Genomic DNA, 23806 nt, shown 5'->3' with positions numbered 1-23806 from the left:
GGAAGTGGCGTCGGAAGGGCGGAAGTGCCTTGGGGCGCGAGCGCAGCGTGGTGCGGGCGGCATGGCGGCGGCCAAGAGGAAGCGCGGTGTGCCGGCGGCGCGGCCGAAGAAGCGCCTCAAGAAGGCGGCCAGCGCGCCCGAGCCGGACGCCAAGCCGGCCCCGGAGGAGTACAGCATCCCACCGCCTGTCTCGCAGGTACTCCCCAGCCCCGCCGGCCAAGCCATGCGCCAGCCGCTCTGTTCCCCGTCCGGGCCGGTGTTTGGCCGCAGGCTCGGCCCGCGGTGGCGGCGTGGGGAGGCGGCCACCAAGCGCGGCGGCTGCTGCCTTTGGGCCTCCCAGGCCTCGGGGTGCCTATGGATAACCCAGTCACTAAGCGAGGATAGACTCATTTCCGATTCGTGTGTAAGGCCAGCACAGGTTAAAGTACTGTTTCTCTGAACACGTTGGAAGAGCGCTACTGTTGTGTGTAAATGAGATGCATTATTTACTCTCAGAAGTACTTTAAAGATTGGCTGATTGTGTTACACACAAAGGATGTATGGAAACAGGAGTCACCTCGAGAAGGCCCCAGTATGACAGAAACAAAAGCGTTGAAGCCTGAGATAGTCACATGCTGGTCTGTAGGAAAGCTAAATTCTGCTCATTTCTCTGCGCGGGGAAGGAGAGATGAGGCATGTGGCTCCCTTAGTCCTTGCCTGTTTTGTACAAGTGAAGGGCTTTATGCAGCCACATACTGAGGTAGGACAGACAGCAGTCATGCAAAAACTCATGCCCCTGTTCTCTGTTGGAAGGCATCAGTCTTGCCAAGAGACTGATTCTGTGCAGATGGGCAGAGAGTGTTAACAACAAATGTTCTTACAGGGGTTATATATAATTACAGTTTAGATGTCTACTGTTGCTATGTTGTAGTAGTTTTCAGGCTGCTTCAGCATTCTATCTGTCTCCTAGGGTAAATGGAAGAACAAGGAGCGAGTGCTGATTTTTTCTTCTCGTGGAATTAACTTCAGAACAAGACACCTCATGCAAGACTTGAGGACGTTGATGCCTCACTCTAAAGCAGGTAGGGTTAGGCATTGTCCCTAACTTAAATTTTCAGAATACCTGTAAAACAGTGACTTCTAATAACCTGTTATTTCTTAAAATGTGGCATGCAACTGTTTTGATGAAACCTTTACCTCAAACAAACAACAAACCCCTTTTGAGCTAACAAATGGAGCACCCGTCATTGTACCTTAATGTTTCCTGTAAAGTGACTACTGTGGTCTCAGACCTGGAAGTGCACAGGTATTATTGTTGTTGTATTTATTGCATAACATGGTTGAAACAATTTGATAGTTCATCTTTTATTTATGAACAGTAAAACTGTTGCAGAAGAACTCACTGCTAAAAGAAATTCTGATGTTAAATTCATTTTCCAGCCTCCTAAGTGTTGTTCTTGTCTTCCAGACACTAAAATGGACCGTAAAGACCAACTGTTTGTAATCAACGAGGTAATCTGGGAGTCAGTTTCTATTTTGTTTTTTCTTGGAGATTAAATCTGCAAGAAAATAGGATAATCAAGTTCAAAGGATCTCCTAGTAGTTACAGGGTTGTATCACTTCATAGGTGACAATTGTTGATATTTCAAAAAGTGCTTATGCTGAAATAGGATACTGACTTTTGGTTAATAAAACCAGAATGAGTTCTTGAGTTAGACATAGACCTTTGTCATGAAGAGGTAAAACAGAATGTGCCGTTCTGTATGGGTGAAAGGTGCATTACAATTTGTACTTGGAGAAAGTGGGGAACAGATACACAGACAGCCAAAACGATGTAGAAAGATTTCAGTATTTCTGTAATTTGAACCTAATGTCACAGCTCTTGCTCTAATGTTGAAATGCTGGAGAAATTATCAGATGGCTCATAGCTTTAGTGAAGTTGTTATCCTGGCAATAAATGAGATTTTTTTTCTACAAAACAAGTGTTTTAACTTCAGTTTGGGGGTCAGTATTTACTAAGATGAGAACTTTGCTTTTGGGATTACATTTTGGAGAGGGGAAGATACTGGAGATTAATGTGACAAGTTTTTTAGAGTGTCTTGAGGACTGTGTAAACAGCTCATTTGATGTGTCTTGTGCAGGTGTGTGAAATGAAAAACTGCAATAAGTGCATCTTTTTTGAAGCCAAAAAGAAACAGGATCTCTATATGTGGTAAGGATATGTTATATTTTCTTACACTGTTGATGCTTCTGCTCTGGCTAAAGTTTCTCACTGTCAATGCTGCACGTGCATGAAACAATGTTGGCTAGTTAAATCTATACTAGTCTTGCACTTGTGTGGGTACTCCAGGTTTACAATACTTGACCAGCTTATTTTATAAAATTGTTTAGAAATCATGTATTTGTAGGTATGCCAAAGAAACTCCATAATGCCATAAAAACAACTGTAGTTCAGTACAGAAATAACTGGTTGGAGTGTCCTGTAGAAATCCAGCATCCCTCTTGCCTCTGTTAATGTTTCTTTTTTCTCTCTTCACCACTCCCTGTCCTCTGCAGGCTTTCAAATACACCACAGGGACCATCGGCCAAATTCTTGGTGCAGAACAGTAAGTTGGTTGGCGCTTTTGTGTTTGGACTCTTGCTTTCTTGTCTGTACAGTTCCCTGTAAGTACTAAAATGATCTTTTTTAAAAAAAATCACTGTAGTTCACACACTGGCTGAGTTGAAGATGACAGGAAACTGCCTAAGGGGTTCACGACCCCTTTTGTCTTTTGATCCAGTAAGTATGAGTTTTAGTTCAATGAGAATGCTTTTGGGTCTTTTGCATGGGTATTGCATTTAGCTTTGTATGTGAAATCGTGTGTATTTTTTTCTTCTTCGTAGACATTTGACAAGGAGCCACACTATGCCCTGCTTAAAGAGTTGTTTATTCAGGTTAGTCTGAAGTTCTGCCGTCTGCTGTGTCTTTCCCATTGAAACTGGTTTTTGGCAATGTATTTAAAAATCTCTAGTGCTTTTTTTAAGCAGCAGTTTTATGCTTTGGAACTTGCAAAAAGAAAATCTTCAAAAGATTAGAGTCATGTGCTTAAAAATAGCTGGGATGCTTATTCTTTTGGCCTGTTAGTAAATTTAAGTGAATTGAAAATGAGACATTTGTGTTTAGTCTCTTAAAGTACAGATATTTAGAAGTACTGTCTTTTATTACAGATCTTTAGCACACCACAGTATCACCCGAAAAGCCAGCCTTTCGTGGATCATGTTTTCACATTCACCATAACAGATGAGAGGATATGGTTTCGGAATTACCAGGTGAGTGAGCTCTCTTAGCTCTTCAGGTGGAGCTCAGTGAGCAATTGCAGAACAAATCCATTAATCGCAGTAAAATGAGAAGAATCATTATTATCAGAATGTGTCAACACTTAGTGCCTTCACAAAGTCATTTCAGTGTCGTGAAAGGACTTCTCCTTTGTCTCTGGTCGAAGTTCTGTATACTTCAGCTTGCATTCTATTAGTTGTGATTCTCTGATGGTTGTCTTGACAATGGGTAGTACTAGCCAAAGCCTAAACTTTGCTTGGCCTTTAACCTTACTTGCTACTTTGACTTGGAGTGTGCTGGAGCTTGGTTTCTAAAGGAGAAAGTCACAAATAACTGGTACGCTTTGAGTCCTTGCTTGAACCTAGAAGGCCTGTTTTGTGTACAGAATGGTGTTCGTACGCGACCAGCTTCAGTGGCATTGTTTGCTGAGTTTCAAGTCAGTTGTGTATCACCGTAGGCAAGGTGCCTGCGAGGTCGTGGGCTGTGGTATGATTAATGAGAAACGAAGAAAGCGTTCTTTTTATTGCAGATAATAGAAGAAGATGCATCTCTAGTAGAAATTGGGCCTCGTTTTGTCTTGAACCTCATAAAAATCTTCCAAGGTAGCTTTGGAGGACCAACTCTGTACGAAAATCCACATTACCAGTCCCCAAATATGGTAAGTAGCTGTGTCCTTGTTTTCTCTTTTGTGTATCAGCTGGTTTGAAAACCAGTCTTGTACTCTGTGCACGAGGATCATGTGTGCCTCTCCCTGGGACCTGTTGTAGGAACGAATGCCTTAACCGATCACCGGTTAAGAATAGAGTGATCTTGTGAAAATCAAACAAATGCAAAATTCACCTCACTGACAAGATTTACACTGAGGGTTTTCACAAAGAACTTACCACCTATGTCTTTAATACCTGGTCTCTTCCATCATGCTTGTTTGAAACCTGACGTAATTTAAATTCTTATTTTTGTAGCATCGACGGCTGGTAAGATTGTCAGTGGCAGCCAAGTTTAGAGAGAAACAGCAAGTGAAGGAAGTACAAAAGATTAAGAAAGAAGGTAGTAAGGTGCTTGTTAAAGAAGATCCTACTGAAGTGGTCTTTGAAACTCCAGCTGAAGAAAAGCCAGTGGAAACTGAGCTTGTGAAACCAGAGTCAAAGGCAATTGTTAAAGATAAAAAGAAGCCACGCAAAATTCAGAGGAAGAAGCAAAAAAAGCTTTTCAGAACTGAAGCATCAGCATAAATGTTACAAATGATGAAACTACTTATTTTGACATAATATTGTAAATATTTGTTTTTACGTGCCAAACCAAAACCATGTCAGTTTCAAGTAAAGAAAATACCAGTTTCTTTATTGGGTTTGAGTGTGCACTCTTTTATCATTTTCCTTTCGAGAGGATTCTGGGTTTTGAAAACAACATGGCAACAGGGAAGGGGAAATAAGACGTAACATTTCTGCTTTTGAGAATTGGCCTCTGCCTCTTGAATACTGCTGGGGAAGAAGTCACTGTGAACCTGTACAAGGAATAAACATAACTGGGTGGTTATTGGTGCTCGTGAACTGGAATTCACAAGTCAGTTTTTCTAGTCTGATAGCAGTAGGAAATTGTTTTAAAAGTTTTAACCTTATGGGAATTGTCTCCTGGGGAGTGGTGTTGACTTCGTTTTTTTTTCTCTTGGGGAGTGCAAAGGGTTATGGCCTCTTAAATCCTTTTTAAAATTAATAATAAAAAGCCACTACTTCCAGCTGTTGTAGCTCCAGAACCTAATCAGTTTCTTAGGACCTGAAACAGATAAAGAAGAAACAGGATTCTAGTAACAAATTCATTGTAAGCACCCTAAAGGCAAGAGGTACATGCTACCTGAGAAGTATCAAAACCATGCACCTATGGTAGCGTGAGGCAGAATTATCTGTGATTCTTCTACAGCAGCAGTACTTAAAAGCACAGAACTCCATGCTTTTACACATTGAGGCGAGACATTTTATTTTTCACAAAAATGCTATCATCTTGGTTCAATTAGGTGTGCTAAGTAGTTCTTATTTTTCAGAGTAGAAAATATATTTTTCCATATAAAATTTGTAAATGAGCTTCACGTATTGATTAAAAGTCATTACAACAAAAAGCCACAATTTTGCTCATGTGTAATGTCTGTACAGTGCAGCCCTGTTCATTGCATACTGATGAGCAGCAGAAAGTCCAGAGTTTGGTTTGCAATAGTTTTTGCCCAATGACAGCTGCAGCATGAGGTTTGCTTTAATTTGGGGCTATAGTTTCATGAAGCTTTTGGGAAATTGTGTGCCACTCTGCTCTGTTGCCAGATGCATTTAAATTTTGTCACTGTGTTTGTAATTTGTTATCCAGAGAAAGGAGTGTACAACTGTTCTCTCATAGAAAACCTAACGGCACCAGATTCCAACCACACTAAAGCCCTTTAACTGTGGGTGATTGGGTGATAATTTCTCAGTAGTGCTTGGCAAAAGTCTGATTCCAATAACCTTTTCTTGACTGATGGTAGCAAACAGTTGCAGACCTCTGTGTGGCTCTTTCTTCAGTACCTTTTTTTAATCTGCTTTCCAGCTCCAGACTACCTGATCTGATTCTTCTGCTGACTAGTGCTCTCCCTCCACTCTGCAGCTTCCCTCCCTGTCTTTCAGCCTCTGGTGTCTTGGTGCTGAACAGAGAGAGCTGGGAACAAGAGTTAAAAGCTGTTAAGCGCTAAATGTTATCCCACCTGGCAAGACGAGGGAAATTGCAGTGTCACCTCTGTCATGAAGTAGTCTGTGTGCCATCTGATTGGAAAGACATGTGAATACAGGCAGACTTAGAGTATGTTGAGTTGGGATTCATAAGGAACATTGAGTCCAATGCCCTGCTCCTTGCAGAACTACCTCACACTAAGCCACATGAGTAACATCATCCTGACTTGTTGAACTTGTTGAATAGGTCTGTTGCCATGCCTGCTTCCCTGGGGACCCTGTTGCAGGGACTGACCACCCTTTCAGTGAAGAACCTTTTCCTGATGACCAGCCTGAACTTCCCCTGACACAGTTTCGTTCCATTTTGTGTCGTGCTGCTGGTCTCCAGAGAGAGACTACCACCTCCAGCTAGACAACTAAGTGTGATGTCCTTACATTAAGGCACCCCAAACTACACTCTGTGGTCGAGGTGGGGCCACAGCTGTGTGGAGGGCGAGAAACGCCTCCCCCGGCCGGCCTGCTGTGCTGTGCTCAGTACCCTTGGCTGGCCCTTTTGGCTGTCAACTTCCCATCAACTCACAGATCTCTTCTAACCCAAAGCTGAGCCCGTGCAGTGCCCACTGCCACATCTCTATAGGGTTAAAAATGGCACCTCGAAGCGCGAAGCTACGCCTCTGATCTCCCGAGCAATCACAGGAACAACGGCACGAGGCATTTGGCGACTTGACACGGGATGACTGTGAGACCAAAGGCCAGCAGTGCGGACGGGGACCGCAGCTTCCGACTTTCTCCTACGTGCTCATCGGCCGAGCGGCTGACATACTGCGGCCCCGGCCGCGGCCGCGGCCCCGGCCCCGGCCCCGCCCGCCTCTCCTCATGGCCGCCGCCGCCCCCGTCCCGCCCGCCTCCCCTCACGGCCGCCGCCGCCCCCGTCCCGCCCGCCTCTCCTCACGGCCGCCCCGGCCCCGCCCCCTCCCGCCCGCCTCCCCTCACGGCCGCCCCGGCCCCGCCCCCTCCCGCCCGCCTCCCCTCACGGCCGCCCCGGCCCCGCCCCCGCCCGCCCGCCTCTCCTCATGGCCGTCCCGCCTCCGCACCGCTCGTCCGGCGCCTGCCCCGCCGGCGCTGCCGCGCACGCTGAGCCGCCGCCATGAAGTGTTACTATGAGGTCCTGGGCGTGAAGCGCGACGCCGCCGAGGAGGAGCTGAAGCGGGCGTACCGCCGGCTGGCGCTGCGCTGGCACCCAGGTACGGCCGCCGCGCCCGGCCGCGGCCCGGCCGCAGGTCCCAGGGGAGGCCTCGGCCTGCCGGCCCCGCGCCCGCCGGCGGGGAAGCGCCGTCTCCTCGCACGCGGTCGCTGCTGACGGTGCCGGGTGGGCCGCTCCGGGCCCCAGCGGGGTCGTGCTGGGAGCGAGGTTGGGAGACGGCAGCCGGGCGGCGTGTCGGGGCTGAGGCGGCGGCCTGGGCAGTGCTGGCCGCTCGCCGCACCGTCGTCGGGGCTCGGAGGGGCGGTTGGATGCTGCTCGTGTGCTGCCCGAGTGCGTCGAGTCGCTTACAGTGCCGTTGAATTGTCTTATAGATAAAAACCTCGAGAACGCCGAGGAAGCAGCGGAGCAGTTCAAGTTAATCCAAGCGGCATATGACGTTCTCAGTGACCCTCAAGAAAGAGCCTGGTGAGCAGCATTTACTTGGTAGCGGCACAGAAAAGACTTTTTTTAGCTCTGTTTCAGACAGGAGTTTGAATTTGCTTCTCCCTGCACCTCAGTAGGATTGGCCTCAGTGCCAGGAGCATCTACTTTGCCTCAGGCTTTGGAAGAGTTGAGAGCTGCAAGGTGCAGTCTTCTGGACAGGCATGGCTGTGCACCCATGCCTTCCTCACCTTCCTCCCCGTGTGTCATGAGGTGCTGTTAGGCTGGGTGCTGAGGGGTATGCTGCTGGTCTCTGTTTTTCCATCCCAGGGCAGGATGCAGCTTGAGCAGTTGACATAGGTATCCCTCTGCTCACAGTCCTTTCTCCCTGCCTTGGGAAAGAGCCAGCAGCCCGCTGAGTACATGCAGGTGTTTAGTATGCTATGGTAAGCCCTCATGACACACTTAGTGTGGTGTTTCTGTAGCAGTCCTGATTTGAAATACACACACCACTTTTGTTTTTAAGAGATTACTTCTTTAAATGTTCTGTGTAGTTTGTAAAGCATCTACCAGATTATGCAGCCAAAACCACCTGTACCAAGTTTGCTCTCCTTGAAAGTACTGTTTTTCGGGGTTTTTTTGTATGCTGATGTGTGATTTGGTGGATTTTTTTTTTTTTTTGTATGTATAGATAATTTAAATAATGTCCTGACCATTTCTGAAAGCTTATTGAAGCATCTTGCTTAAATCTGCTAGCTGCCCGTTCAGAAATTGGTGCTATAGATACTATAGGTAGAGTAATAGTAAATAGGCTCATGGTCAAGAGAAAATATTTACTGAGACTGTCTTTTCTTCTCTATGAAGTCTTTGGGTTTGAGACACAAATGTCAGACACTAGGCTGAGCTATACATTGAGGTGATATGTGCTTTAGCTTACCGGCACTTACCAGTGGAATGTTCTGTGTCTCTACTGTGATTTTTTTGCTAGGTACGATAATCACAGGGAGGCCCTGCTGAAAGGAGGAGTTGATGGAGACTATCAAGATGATAGCTTAGATTTGCTGCGCTACTTCACTGTTAGTTGTTACTCTGGGTATGGAGATGATGAAAAGGTAATGAATGAAGCAGTTTTTAATGAATGAATTTAAATTTAATGATGAGTGTTGACATTTGCTTTGTCTTGAAAAGCTATGTGTGTCATCGCTGAGCATGGGTAGTGGTAATGCTTACACAGATCTTTCTAAGACACGACTTAAGCTGGATACTTAAAGAAGCTTCAATTCCTACCTGTTGTCCAGCAATTACTTACGTGTGGTTTCCAACTATACCCTGAAACTACAGAGTATGTGTGTATTATTTATTTACATTATATGGTGAAGCCTGACAGTGCTTTGCAATAGCCTCTGTTAATTCAGAAATATCTTTAACAAGTTAGAATGATTCAAACTAGGGGAAAAAGGGTAAGGTAACAACAGTCCTTGGGGAAAGTGTGCTTCCTATAATTAATTCCCTCTTGGTTCTTAAGACTTAAAAAGTTCCAGGTGTTAAGAAAAATCTCTGCCAGAAAAAATCCTTACCTCTCTTTGTGTTATTATATTAGGAGTTAGCAACCTCTTAATTTAAAAAGAAAGAAGATATTTAATTGAATTTCATATGTGGAACTTCCTCAAAAGTTGATCTTGTGTAACCAGAAACTTATCAACCTCTCCAGCAGCATGCTGAAACTTTATTTTTTTGCTTTAGATTTAAATACAGGTGATTGATGTGTGAGATATGGAGACTGCAAAGGGAGAGAGAAGTAAAAGGAATGTGAGAGAGTAGGAACTTTGTTAAATAAAAGGGTCTTTGCATTTAGGGCAGGTGTTTACAAGGCCTTTACTTCCAAGTTGCTGTTGCAGAGTTTGTAATATTTCTCTAAAGTACTGTAGCTGGTTATTTGTACATCTGTTACTCAGCCATGTAAAATGAGTCAGATTTCTTTTTTTAATTTCAGGGATTCTTTACAGTCTATCGACAAGTTTTTGAAAAGATTGCGAAAGAAGAGATGGAATACGTAACTCAAGAAGATACTGAAGAGTTCCCTATGTTTGGGTACGCCCAAAGTGACTATGATACGGTAAGAGCAAGTGTGAATCTGAACTGAAAGTAAGACTGTTAAGTCATTACTTTATTCCACACTGAAATCAAAGGAAAGACTCCTGCACATCTGAGGTGAATATAAAACCACCTCTCTGCTGTCTATTTTACTGCTGTAGGCCACTGCTGTAAAGGAAGTGCTTTTGTTCTGATTCATAGTATTTAGGTGAGCTAAAGTTGGTATTTCCTGGTGGACTGTGTTATTAACCAGGCTTTTAGAGTCAGTTGTCAGACAAATGCTTCACAGGAGTAACCGTCTATTATGCCAGGGGAACTTAAATATAGTGCAAGGCCTATAAAACAAAAGAAACAGTTGCTTTCTTTGCCTCCTGATGACAATAGTTTCCTTTTTTTTAATGTGACTTACATTAGAGAAAGGGATATTGAAATAATTTTAAGTAACAGGTAGCGTCTTTACCTCGTTTAGGAAAACTGAAAGCCTTTAGAAAATGTGAAATGTAGTGGTTGACCTGTAATGTGAGCTCCCACTGTGATAGTTTTGTCATCTATGGTTATTGCCTGGTAAGATTACATTTCCACAATATTGCATGCTTTCCTTTGCGAAACAAAAAGAGAAAATATGTATGGGAAACTTGCATTCTTTTCATCTGATAGAATACAGCGACTACTTTTGAGGTTACTGTTATTCCAGTGGTGAAATTAAATGGGGAAGTAATAGCACTTTCCTCTTTTAATAACTGCACTAACCAGGTAGTCAAAGGTTGCTCCTAGTCTGCTACTTCTTCCAATGACTTCTAGGAGAATTGTTGTGTATGACTAATTATTTAAGGGATATATCAATTTAAATTTCATAAGAATGAGTAACTGCAGTGATAGAAAACTTGGCTAGAGCTGTTGATGTATCAGTTGATGGATCCACAATCACAAAATAACTCATCTACACAGAGATGCAGATAAGCAGACACTCGTTTATTATGCAGCGCTGGGGAACACAGAGGATAGCTCCTCCAATCCTGTTCTGGTGCTAGTTACAATTTTCAAAGTTTTTATACATTTCACACAAAGAACTATGTTTGTCAACAAAAAGCATGCATGAAATTTGCCCTTCATCTTGATTGGTTCCTAACTGTTACAAAATTTCTCAATATCCCAGTGAGTGGTTAAATGCTAATGAGAAGATATTAATCTATTTACTTGTCATATATAAGATCAGAGAGGACCTTGATTAATTTACCTGACAGATACACTGGCCAGGTCCTTATCTTGCTGGGCCCTTATCCTATTAGGTCCAGGTACAAATGTCTCCCGAACTTTTCCCAACTTTTGCAGTTTTGGCGTTTTGCTATTTAAATCTGTACTTCATAAGGTGACTAAATAATTAGCAAGTGCTTAGCTAATTGATTAGACTATTAGCAAGTGCTTAGCTAATTATTGTGGTGTTAGGTTATTGAATGAAATAGTTTTGTATCTGCAACAAAGTTGGAAACAATGTTACAAATCAAAGCAAGCCTTGTCAGAGTGGATGTTTGAATGTCAGGTGAAATTACAGGATTTGGTAACAAATGTAAATCTTTTCCAGGGAGAGAGACTTCAACTCCAAAAAACTCATCTTTTAGTGCAGTTATCTTGAAACAACTTTGGGAAACTGTTGTTTTAAGGCCATGGGATAATATAATTATGGTCCAAAGATAGCTTTTATGCTGTGAATAACTGCTAAAGCAGCTGGAATTCTAGCATCAGCATGCTTGGACATCTGCCTTGTTCATGCTGTTCTAGGAGCAAAATATTCCTTTTTTTTTTTTGTTAAATGTTTTAATTTGGGAAATAGTATCAGTTAAGTGGGAAAATCATTACCCCTGTTACCTTGTATTCAGGCAAAGATGTTACACTGTCAGAGTATTCCAGCACTACAGTGAGTCTTCAAAATCTGAGAAGTCTACTGAGTCTACCGAGTTAATTCACAAGAAATTTGAGAGGCAGCTTTATCAGTGCCAGGCTGTCAGGAAAGATATTCTTGTCTGTGACTTCACAAGACTTGTAGGTCAATTAGACACTGTAACGAAAGCAGTCAGGTCCAAGTATAAGTAGTAGGCAAAACTGCTAAAATACGTCTTTTATGGAATTAATCTTGAGACATCTTTTGGAAACTGCAAACAAAGTAAAAGAAAACACGCTGGGTTGTAGCTCACCCAGTGAAAGGGGAGGATGATTCCTGTCACTGGTTTGCACAGAAGATATCCCCTTTTGAAGAAGAAATCTGTGATGGGAAGTCTCATCTCACCTAGGATTAATATGAATAGTAAATATGAATATTTATTGGTTATTAAAGAGCTGGGGTTTTGTGATAAGGGTCACTATAGTGACTTCCTTGCCAAATGCCACAGCCATGCATGTAGGTAGGCTACTAGACATTGGTGTTGAAAGTGGTAGTCCACGGGAATACCAATGGCAGAAGGAGGAATAAAGGAGATGCTAGAAAAAGAAATACTCAGCTGAGGTACTTTAAAATCTGAACAGTGGTGCCTGTAGGAGTACGTAGTAAGAAGGCAGTTTAATGGGGCAAGTAACGTAAGAATGAAGTTTAGGCATATCTTGTTTCCTGACTATTTAAAATGCAGAAGGTTAGTAATTATTTGGAGAGAAATAGAGACGGGACTGAGAAATAATTATCGTGCCATTTCATTAATCCAGCATTTACTCATGAATATTAAAAGAAAGCAGAATAAGGAAAGGTCATTTACTATTTCTTTTAATGTGAGAGCTAGAAGGCTTCATTTTAACCTGCAGTCATATAGTTTACTATCAGAACAGGAACAAGTACATTGGCACATGGAAGAAAAATGCACCGGGGCAATTAATTCCGGTCTTGCTCTGGAAGTAGAGAGAATACACAGGGAAAAAAATAGCCTTATGAACGTGTATGGGTTTATTGCTCTTCTTGTGCTAACCGTTGGCTGCTGTTGGAAATGTATGGCTGACCTTTGGTGGAGTTCAACATAGTGGTGCTTAGGCAACGAGTATGTTGCCGTCACCGACAACACCACCAGGCCACCTGCATGGATCACTCAGCACCCCACTGAGGAGACAAGGATCACCACACACTCGGTATGGATGATACTTTATTCCAACCCCTTGTTTACACCATGTGCTTATATCTGCTACCACCAGCACCTCCTCTCACTCCACCCCTTGCCCACCTCTTCTGTACCTTCCACCTCTCACGTTACAACCCGAGGTCTTCCGGACACCTAACACACAAGTGCATATCACAGAACTGCAGAATCTTAAGGATTGGAAAAGACCTTTAAAAACCATCTGGTCCAATCCCTCCTAGAGTAGGTCACACAGGAACTTGTCCAGGTGGACCAATAAATGGTTTTAAATCTTTTAGCATTTTTAGGCTGCCTTTGAAAATAAAATAGTACAGATATGAATATCAATTTATTCCATCAGAGTAATCAATGAATTATTCATTGTTTTACCACACAAGATCATCTTTGTTCTTACAAGTTTTGGATTATAATACTCCATATGAGAACAGATGGAGTTAAAACTCTTGTGTCACACACAGAATCACTGAAGGCACCTCAAAAGATCATCCAGTCCGACCTCCCTGCCAGAGCAGGACCACCTAGAATATTGGTCACACAGGAACTCGTCCAAGTGGGTTTTGAACGTCTCCAGAGAAGGAGCCTCCACATCCTATCTGGGGAGCCTGTTCCAGTGCTCCCTCACCTGAACAATGAAGTGTTTATTTGGAAACTCTTATATTACAGCTTGTACCCATTGCCCCTTGTCATTGGCCATCACTGAGAACAGGCTCCATCCTCCTGACACCCACCCTTTACATATTTGTAAACATTAATGAGATCACCTCTCAGTCTCCTCCTCTCCAAGCTGAAGAGCCCCAGCTCCCTCATTCTTTCATCAGAAGGGAGATGATCCACTCCATCATCTTGGTGGCCCTACGCTGAACTCTCTCCATCAGTTCCCTGTCCTTCTTGAACTGAGGGGCCCAGAACTGGGCATAATATTCCAGATGTGGTCTCAAGAGGACAGAGTAGAGGGAGACGAGAACCTCCCTCAGCCTACTGCCCACAGCCCTTCTAATACACCCCAGGATGCCATTGGCCTTCTTGGCCATGAGGGCACGTTGCTGGCTCATGCTCATCCTGCTGTTCACCAAGATCCCCAGGTCCCTTTCCCGTACACTACTCTCTAATAGTACATTCCCCCCGCTCTCCTGCTATGTGCCTGCACATGGGCAGTGGATCTCATTCTGATTATGCTTTTTAGTTTGACAGGAAAAGTACAACACAGCTCAGTAGCTGGGCACTAGTGTCAGCATGATTTAGTCCTGCAAAGGCATGTGTTTTAGAAGTTGCAGTTTGGATTAGTTTAGACAAAGTTGTTTTGGCATGGATTGAAATTTTAAGAATGATATTAGAGGTTTCTCTAAACCTTCATGAGATTTATTTAGACTCTGGGAGAAATTATGGCCTCTATAGAAGACAGAAGACTGCTACAGAAATACTGAATTATTTGGTATGTTTTTTGTCCCTCTCTAAACATGTAACTTGTCAAATTTTTTTATTTTTTCTTAACAGGTAGTCCATCCTTTCTATGCATATTGGCAGAGTTTCTGTACTCGGAAAAACTTTGCTTGGAAAGAAGAATACGACACACGACAGGCCTCAAACCGGTGGGAGAAACGAGCCATGGAAAAAGAGAACAAGAAAACGAGGGAGAAAGCAAGGAAAGAGAGGAATGAGCTGATCCGACAGCTCGTAGCTTTTATTCGTAAAAGGGATAAAAGAGTACAGGCTCACAGAAAACTTGTAGAAGAACAAAATGCAGAAAAAACAAGGAAAGCAGAGGAATTTCGGAGGCAGCAAAAGCTCAAACAAGCCAAGTAAGTAAAGGGAAAACAAGTATTTTCTCTTAAACTTTCAGAAACTATTCATGGGGATACCATACTGAGTTATAGTCTTATAAGAGTCACTTGCTCTCTTAAACGTCCTTGACAACTTTATGCATTCATTTGGTTCTCAGGTCTGAGCTTTTTGAAACTTCAGTGCATTGTACTGGCATGTAGAGATCTATGGTAACCAGGGAACAGTTATCTGTGTGGTGCAGGTAACTGTCTATAGTAGCACAGAGTCCAATGTGCTGGGGAAATAAGATTTAATAGTTACCATTGCTCCTTTAAAGAAAAAAGTGTATGTTTTGGGACTATGGCAAACTAGACTTAGATCAGCTTCATCTCCCTTGGAACTATACCTGCTAAAAAATAATCACTGGGAAAAATGAAACTAGTTCTGCTTTTCTTTTTAGCTCGTTAGAAAGGACCCTTTTGTTGGAATAAATGCATTTTTTGATGCTTTTATTTTTCTCAAAATTAAGTAGAAGGAAGAAGTGATCTCCCGAGAGTAAGCACAATTTATTCTTGCAGCTAGAAAAGCTTCCTGCCTTCAAATGAGGGGAGGGAGCTTAAATTCTTAATAAGAACACCCTGTCAAAATAATGACATGTTGATCCAAATTATATAGTAATAATTATATATGGAATATATTCTATATTTCTTAAGGGAGAATGAAACAGAATTATGCATTTACTGACAAATGGCTTGATAATTCTGAGTCCAGGAGCCAGCTGGAGCAAAATTCAGCTGTATTGTGGTGCGGCGATTCAGAATTTGGACCACATTTAGATTTGTAAAACTGAGCTGTTAGAATCCCATAGTGCAGAGCCAAGGAAGAATGTGCCTGTGGCTTTTGTGATCCTGCAATGTTTGTGGATTTGGATCTTACAGCAGGTAGAAGCAACTGTACTGTTTTGAGGGTTGGGCTTATTTTCATGCTGTCAGCTTGATGTTGACAGTGCTGCATAACATTTACTCCCTGGGATTCAAGCAGGACCTGCCTACATTAATACCTCTTTACGTGCAGCATAGAGGTGCCCACACATCTCAAATGAACTGCTCAGATTTCTGGACTTTGCTGACAGTTGTCTGCTCCATCAGATTTCTACACCCTGCTGTCATTGTTTGCTCCATCATAGTGTATTCAGGACTTCCTTCTAAAATACTAGAGAAGTAGTTATCTTTTAAATAATACTGTTTCTGTAATCGCCATCTCATGATGCACAGTAGAAGTTTCTGTATTATTCTCTTTAAAGGCTTGCTGAGCAGTATAAAGAGCAGAGCTGGATAACTACGTCAGACTTGGAGAGAGAGTTGCAAGAGATGGAGGCACAATACGAGAAGCAATTTGGAGATGGACCAGATGAAGAAGATGAATTAGAGGAACAGGAGACAAAAGGCATTGAAGGTGTGGGGTGTGGGGGTGATCAGTCTGGAGTCATTGCAGGCTGAGTGTCAGCTCAGTGCACTTAAAGCCCCAGGTTGACAATGCTGACTGTAGTGCAACTCCTTGCCTCCAGCTGAGGCGTGTTGGGCTAGAGCCTGGCCCTGTCTCCTGTTCTCTGTTGAATGTGAGAAGATGTGAAGCTACAGCTGTTCATTTATTTCATAGAATCATAGAATGGTAGGGATTGGAAGAGACCTCAAAAGATCATCTAGTCCAACCCCCCTGCAGAAGCAGGTTCACCTAGATCAGGTCCCATAGGAACATGTCCAGGCGGGTCTTGAAGACCTCCAAGGAAGGAGACTCCACACCCTCCCTGGGCAGCCTGTGCCAGGGCTCCCTCACCTGAACAGTGAAATAGTTTTTTCTTATGCTTAAGTGGAACTTTTTGTGTTCCAGCTTCATCCTATTACCCCTTGTCCTGTTGCTAGATACCATCAGAAAAAAGGGATGTCCCAACCTCCTGACACCCACCCTTTAGATATTTATAAATGTTAACAAGATTCCCCCCTCACTCTCTTCCAGACTAAACGGCCCCAGTTCCCACAGCCTTTCCTCATAAGGAAGATGTTCCAGTCCCCTGATCATCTTGGTGGCCCTGAGCTGGACTCTCTCCAGCACTTCCCTGTCCCTCTTGAGCTGAGGAGCCCAGAACTGGACACAGGACTCCAGTTGAGGCCTCACCAGGGCAGAGGAGAGAGGGAGAAGAACCTCCCTTGACCTGCTGGCCACATTTTTCTTGATGCATCCCAGGCTGCCATTGGCCTTCCTGGCCATGAGGGCACATTGCTGGCTCATATTCAGCTTATCATCAGTCAGCACTCCCAGGTCTCTGCAGAGCTGCTCTTCAGCAGTTTGACCCCCAGCCTGTGCTGGTGCATGGGGTTGTTCCTTCCCAGATGCAGGACTCTGCATTTGCCCTTGTTGACCCTCATGAGGTTTGTCTCTGACCAGCTCTCAAGCCAGTCGAGATTTATACTAATGTATGATTTGTTGTGATGCTCTTGATCTGTCTGCGTGTCAGTAATGCTGAAGAAATTGACAGTGTTGTGACTGTTTGCTGGGGCTTTAAAAGCAGCTTATTAAAACCAGCTCATCTGACTTTCTCTCTGATCCCTGCTGATCTTTTCAGACAAACTGAATGATGAGACTGAAGATGCTGAGTTTGTTGATGGTCTGTACTGCCCTGCTTGTGAAAAATTGTTAAAAACTGAGAAAGCGTAAGTGCTTGTGTTGGGGACTTGGGGGTGGGAGTGTGGGATTTTAACTTCTCCTAATAATGCATTTTAAAGACTTTTTACCTTCACTTAATGGTCAGTGCTGTATCTCCAGAAGAGACGTTGGCAGGGGCAGAATTTTACATACCTAGTAGTGATGGGTAATGGGCCTGTTACTAATTTATGTGTGAATATGATGACATTTGCTGAGAGCTGACTGCAGTTATGATCTGCTGGTCTTCACAGCATGAGGAACCACAAAAAATCAAAGAAGCATCGAGAGATGGTGTCACTGTTACGACAGCAACTTGAAGAAGAGGAGGAGAAATTTTCTGTGTCCTTGGATGATGCAGATGGAATACATACCAAAGAGGAGGAAGAAACAGAAGACATGCCCAAGCAGAAGTACCTTAAATTTATTTTAATTTTATTGTGACTAATGATTTCATAAGTTTTGGAGGCACTCAGAGCTTCTGATGATTCATAGTTATGTTGGAACCCACAATATTCTCCAATTAAAAATATTTCTTAACCCCGGAGTTCCAGTAAAATGCGCACATTGGGATGACTAGATTCAAATGCTGTTGGGTAATAGTCTCATATTTTCTCTACTTCTTAAAGCTGAATGTTCAGGAAAAGTAATCATTGTTATTTTTCAAATTGAGGTACTTGCACAGAGCCAGTGTTTATTGATTTGGTGGTGTTTTGGTACTTCTTGGCAGTTGGATGCTGACATATTCTTGTGACAGCAATTAGGCACCACACAGATGCTCACCCTGGAAAAAAGAAGTAAAACTTGTGGATTGAGATAAGAACAATTTAATAGCAAAAATGAAATAAAATATAGTAATAACAATACCAACAAAACATACAACAATAACAATTCTTGTGATGAAAAGGAATATAACAGAGGGAGAAATAAAACCCAAAGAAAAAAAGCCCAAAGCAACAAAAAAAGCAATACCCAGGGTAGTTGTTCACCACCCACTGACTGGTGCCTGAGCATCAGTCTCCCCTCCTTGCCAGCCCCACCCTCCTCAGTTTAGTTCTGGCCATGCTCCTTTCCAGCTTCTTGTAGACCTGCTTGCAGGCAAAGTCTGAGAAACTCGAAGCATGCTGAAGAGCTTCTTAGCAACAATCAAAATATCAATGTTTTATCAACAGTATTCTCACATTAAATCCAAGACACAGGCCTGTACCAACTACTGGGGGGAAAGTTAACTCAGCTGAAACCAGGACTCATACCTGAGAGTGCTTAAAGCTGGAATTGTTGAAGGTTGCACAGCTTCACTTTTTGAATGGCATAAGTCTAATACCAACTGTCTCACCAGCACGTTCCAGCTCAATCTGACCAGAGTAGATGTTTTACTAAATGCAATGAGTAGTTTGGGAGAACTGTTCTTATTTCAGGAAAGAAATTCTTCCATGTTCCTGTTGTCTCCCTAATATGTTAAGAGGATAAGCAAAAGGACAACCTGGTAGCTTTATGGAAATTGTACCAGTTTGGTCTTTTTTTCTTTTTTATTGAAAAAAAGGTGATTTTAAATTCTTTTCTTTACAGACTCTCAAAGAAGCAGAGGAAGAAACAGAAAACAGTGATGGTATGTAGGCATGTAATGACATTCAGGGAACTTTACCAATCCTGTTTCATTATCCCTTAGCTTCACTTTTTTTATCCTGAAAAATGAGAGAACTGGAAATTTTACAGAACCTGAAGACTGTTTTCAGATATTTTTAATTCTTCTTTGACTGCAAAATAATTTTTAGTACACTTATGGTAATAATCTCATAGAATATGCACAAACAGATCAAAGTGAGGCCTAAATGTCTGAGGCGTAGTGAAAACAGAAACATGGAGAGTGTAAGATGCTGGGCAGACAGACTAGCAGTGGCCATTAGCAGCTCTGTTTTTTGGCACTTGTTTTCTGCTTTGGTTGCTAGAGTTGGTATCATATATTGTTTGCTAATGTTTAATGTAGTGGAGAAAAAAAGTGTAACAGATTAATTAGCATCCTGCTGGCACTGTAGTTGTTGGAACAAACAGACCTATTCCACCTTTCACTTGATTTGTAAACATGAGTAACACCTATCTGTTGTACTCCAGGATCTGAGTCTGGATGTTCTGATAGATCTCTGCTGACAGCAGCAGGGTGAAATTCAAGAACTGCAAGGCATTTTCACGGTTGGATGGCAGAAGTGCCCCAGGGAGCAGAATTCTGTCTGCCTTCCTCAAACTTGATCCTTTTCAAGTGTTACTTCATCTCTAGTTAATGTGTCAATCCTGGCCTTGCCCCAAGGATCTGCTTGTACCAGGTTGTGCTTCTTCCATCCTTTCACAAAATGGTCTCCTGACTGTCACAACCCTAACCCCTGAAGTCTCCTATCCTGTATTCACATTCTCTGTCCTTTCCCATACCATCACTATCTCTCATCTTCAAGAAACTTCTCTGAGACTTTGAAGCAACTGAATTTTTCTTGCTTCTAGTTTATTGTCCCAAGTTAGTGTTGGCTTGACCTGCTTGTTCATGTGCAGGCTGTCAGGCTCTTGCTTAGCTCTTGCCTTCTCAGTTTGAAATCAGAAGTCTCGTTCTCATTGTATAGGTTGCATATAGGCACCATCTCTCTCTCCCACCAGTTTCATCAGGAGATCTTCTGCAGCACAGACAGTAGGTGCCACTCTTGCATAGCGTGAGCCCTAGTCTGGTGCAGAGAGGTTCTGGAAATAGCACCTCCGTCTTCTACCAAGAACTGCTGCTTGTGGGTTTTTGTTTTCTTTTCCTGTGACGGTAAATTAGCCAAGTATTTTTTTTTTTCAGGTAGCTGAGACTGCAAAAGAAACTAGAGGTGATACAGTTGCACTAATATAGTGTTAGGTCGAATTTGTTGTCCTGCTTTTTAGGAGCTGAGTTGTTTTATTTCAGATAGGCTTAGGGGTTATCTTTTGCCAAACTGTATCTATTGTCAACTCTGTCTTCTGGTATGTGGAAAAAGCTGACAGTGTTTGTAATGTCAGGGAGGGAAAATACAGTGTATCTGTCTCACTTCAATCAGCTCAGATATTTTGGCTTAAGTAATTCAAACACAGAAGAATTTTTACTCTAAATATTTGTAATTTTGCAAAGTTATAAGCAAAGTCACTGTCTTAAAATGTGAAATGGTCCCAGAAGCAGAATGAGTGCTCTGTATAATTAAAAGCTGCCTTCATTCTTCTGTAGTTTTAGAGGTGTTTTGCTGCTGTTTCTTCATCTTGCAAAACAAGTTACCCGTTACAATCTTACTGAACACACAATAGAATTAAGAGAGTCCATGGCTTTCTGTTCTCCCAGCCCAGTCATGTTAGAGATAAATGAGTATAATACTGTAAACAACCTCTAATGACATGGTGGTTAATTTGCATTTTCTCTATTTGGACAGACTTATGAGGACTCTTCTGATGAAGGTGCTGATGAAGAAGCAGTTGAACAAAAGGAAGAGCCCATAGTGCAGAAAGACGGTATCTTAGTGGAGGAGGTGGTAAGTGAGGGCCAAGGCTGCTGCACTGTGTCGGAGGATGCAGTCACGACGGACGGTGTCAGCCATGGGAATGAGGCAAAAAGCGAAGCAAAAAGGTATGACTTGTGATGTTATCGCTGTGTCATTCTGTCATGTTGGGTCCTACTGGCTTAGTCCCAGCTGGGAACAAAGAACCAAGAGCAGCCACTTCCTCACTCTTCCCCCTCCTGGTAGGACAGGGAAGAGAAAAGTAACTGAGGGCCTCTGGAAAATCCCTAAGGACAGGGAGGGCTCACTCGGCACTTATGGTCCTGTGCAAGACAGACAGGACCACTCAACTTCGGGAAGAAAACAAAATTTAAATTATCTGCCACCAATCAAAAGTGTAACACAGAAGACAACGCAGTGGGATGATGATGAAGGGTAGAACCAGTCCTTTAAGACCACCTTTCCCCCTCACCTCTTCCTGAGCTCAGAGCCCTGATCCAGGTGTCTTTGCCTCCTCCCCTGCTGAATGGCTCTGGGGGCAGGGAATGGGGGTTTCAGTTGGTCCTTTCTCAGTGGCTTCTGCTGTTTGTCTCACCTCAGAGCAGGAGGAGTCCTCATTGTCCCTCCCTCCTCCAGCACAGGGTCCCTCACATGCTGGGCAGCGCTGCACAGGCCGCTCTGATGTGTGTTCATCCCAAAGGCTGCAGCTCCTCTCTGCCTCTTGTGTGGGGCCGCTCTGTGGCCCACAGGCGCTCCAGCACGGCCTGCGCCATGGCCGCCTCCTCACACAGTCTCTGCCTGTCCAGGTGCAATCAGCCCCTCAGCATGGGGTCCTCACTAAGTTCAGATGCTCCCCCATCACAGGTTCCTCCCGGAGCTGCTGGTGACTCTCAGTCTCCCCACTAACCTCCATGAGTTTCAGGGGCACAACTGCTCTCTCACCACAGGCTTCAAGGGGATGTCTCTGTTCCAGCCCTGCTTCTTCCTTCCTCCTCTGACTGTGGGGCCTGTGTGATCTTGTCCCACTGTCTTCTTAAGTAGTGATGGCAGAGCTGATTCATCAGCTTAAAGATCAGCAATTGATCATATACGTTAAATTGCCTTTTATTCTTCTTCCTGGAAGCGCTTGCATTGTGTTGTGGGAAGAACAGGGAATGCAGCAGAGACACAGATGACTGAAAACCATTAGAAGCTGTTAAGGATTGAATGTTACTGTGTGCTGATCTTGGTCTCTCTTTGTCTGTCAGCAGTGCTAAGCCTAAAGGGAGAAAAGCCAAGGATACAAAAAAGTCTGCTAAGGCCCTGTCAGAGCCCCCAACAACGGTATGTCAAATCCCCGAGGTAGTTAAAAGCTGGTGGTTGTGTTACTACAAGTGAGACTGGTTGGTTGATCACATCCAGTCTGCAGATGCTTTTTCAGCATTTTTCATGTTTTTTAATAATACAAGTATGTCTACCCCTGTGATTTTATTAGAAGCCAGGAGACTGGAACATCAGCTCTTGCCTTGGCTAAATTTCAGTTCTAACGGAGTTGCTAATGCTCTGTGTCCAAGGCCATTCAAACCAAAGGAACAACTGACAATCAAGCAGTTGTCATGAGGCAAGTGAAAGGCAGGACTATTTGCATCTTTCCCAAAATTGATGTTTCCCAGAAAATGCAAAATCCTGTAAAAACTACAGCCTAAGATGTATTATATTCACTAAATCTCAAAGCCCCAATTGTTATGTTTATAGTCAGGTGAGATGAAGTATTCCTTATCTGGAATTAGATCTGCATGGCTTCTGTTGTTGTCCTCGATTCTACTTAGTACTCTGTGAACAGAAGTGTTACATGTGATTTTTTGTTTTTTTAAATCTATATTTAGTTGGTAACCAGTAATGGAATGTCTGGGATAGAAACAAACTGCTTATTCACATTTCACTAAGATAAACTGCATAGAACAAATTGGTGTCTTATGTTTATTACACATTTGATAACACATGTTGAAGCATTTTGGTTTTTTCCTCATTGTAGAATGAAGTTCCCATCCACTGTGTAACCTGCAGCTGCACGTTTCCATCCCGAAATAAACTGTTTGAACACCTAAAAGCCACAGGACACGCAAAAGCAATGCAAGCACCATCTGTGAATGAAGCTGTAAACAGCAGAAGCAAAAAAGAGAAACGTAAAAACAGATAGAACTTTGCTTAGAGTGACAGTCTTCAGAACTGCACGTGAGAACTCCCACAGCTGAGAGGTGGACTGTGTCTGTCTTTGGAGTTATAAACAGAGAAGACAAAGTCCCAATTTTGGGGAAGAAAAGGATGCAACTAAAGGAATTTTATCTTGTGGAGGAACCTAAGCTTTCTTTTGGTTTGATTGGCCTTTCTTTTGATGACTGGATTTGACCCCTCCTCTTAGCAACTTTCTCACTGGGGCTGGGAAAAGTAATTCCAAGCTACTCATTTTCCTTTCCTGTAGAAACTTGCACAGGGAAAGTGCCCACACCGAGGAAATAATAAATTATTGGAACACATGTGTTTCTGCTTTTCTTTTGAAAGTGCTTATCTCAGGGTGAGTATAGCAGAGAGAGAAGGGCTTGTGCTTCTATGATGTGCAGTCAATGATGAAACATCAGCAAGACACAAGGAAAAATGCAGACATGTCTCCTGCCATCCCCCAGGGCCCCCTCAAATTACTTAGTTACATTAAACAGCCAAGAGGAGGGAAAGGGTAAGTCAACAAAGCTGGTTGGTCAGTTCTTGCAATGGTGTGTGGACTGCTGGTGTGCCAAGTCATGGAAGGGAGGTCTGGGGAAGAGCCTTGTTACAGTAAGTGAAGGGGAAATGAGTGACATCGTAAGTTAGTTTGTTCTGATTTCTAATGCAAACCAACACGGGGATGCATGTTGTACCTCTGTTTAAATGTGTAATCTACCCGATCTTTAGCAGTACTTAAAAAGGATAGCAAAAACCTTATTTTGGAGTGGAAGGGCTGTGCTGCTGTTTAGGAAACTCCTTGTTGTGGTTTAACTCCAGCCAGCAACTGGGCACCAGGCAGC

General features: G+C 43.2%; 2 protein-coding genes and 1 long non-coding RNA gene across 4 annotated transcripts; 2 read left to right on the top strand and 1 right to left on the bottom strand.

Moving 5' to 3' along the window:
- Positions 1–25: 25 nt before the first annotated feature.
- BRIX1 (biogenesis of ribosomes BRX1) lies at positions 26–4634 on the top strand. The gene is made up of 10 exons (XM_062018057.1): positions 26–196; positions 950–1061; positions 1448–1491; positions 2121–2191; positions 2536–2585; positions 2685–2758; positions 2863–2913; positions 3187–3288; positions 3825–3953; positions 4258–4634. The coding sequence occupies exons 1-10, from the start codon at positions 62–64 to the stop codon at positions 4525–4527; spliced, it is 1038 nt and encodes a 345-aa protein (XP_061874041.1). The 5' UTR covers positions 26–61; the 3' UTR covers positions 4528–4634.
- Positions 4635–4693: 59 nt separating this feature from the next.
- Positions 4694–6077, bottom strand: LOC133628783 (uncharacterized). The gene is made up of 3 exons (XR_009820838.1): positions 6018–6077; positions 4910–5068; positions 4694–4799 (listed from the first exon to the last, which is right to left on the bottom strand). It is a non-coding gene; the product is annotated as an uncharacterized LOC133628783 (long non-coding RNA).
- A 971-nt stretch (positions 6078–7048) lies between these two features.
- Positions 7049–23281, top strand: DNAJC21 (DnaJ heat shock protein family (Hsp40) member C21). Of its 2 annotated transcripts, none has more exons than XM_062018019.1 (12): positions 7049–7226; positions 7558–7651; positions 8595–8718; positions 9600–9722; positions 14311–14615; positions 15881–16032; positions 17201–17288; positions 17532–17690; positions 18847–18886; positions 20700–20893; positions 22016–22088; positions 22780–23281. In XM_062018019.1, the coding sequence occupies exons 1-12, from the start codon at positions 7130–7132 to the stop codon at positions 22942–22944; spliced, it is 1614 nt and encodes a 537-aa protein (XP_061874003.1). In that variant the 5' UTR covers positions 7049–7129; the 3' UTR covers positions 22945–23281. The 2 variants fall into 2 exon arrangements, with proteins under 2 accessions (XP_061874003.1, XP_061874002.1); XM_062018018.1 differs by having other exon boundaries at positions 22013–22088.
- The last annotated feature ends 525 nt before the right edge of the window (positions 23282–23806 follow it).

Source organism: Colius striatus, chromosome Z (assembly GCF_028858725.1).
Source record: "Colius striatus isolate bColStr4 chromosome Z, bColStr4.1.hap1, whole genome shotgun sequence".
NCBI classification, from domain to species: domain Eukaryota; kingdom Metazoa; phylum Chordata; class Aves; order Coliiformes; family Coliidae; genus Colius; species Colius striatus.
Note: the sequence above shows the minus strand (reverse complement) of the source record. Positions and strands in the feature narration are given on the sequence as shown.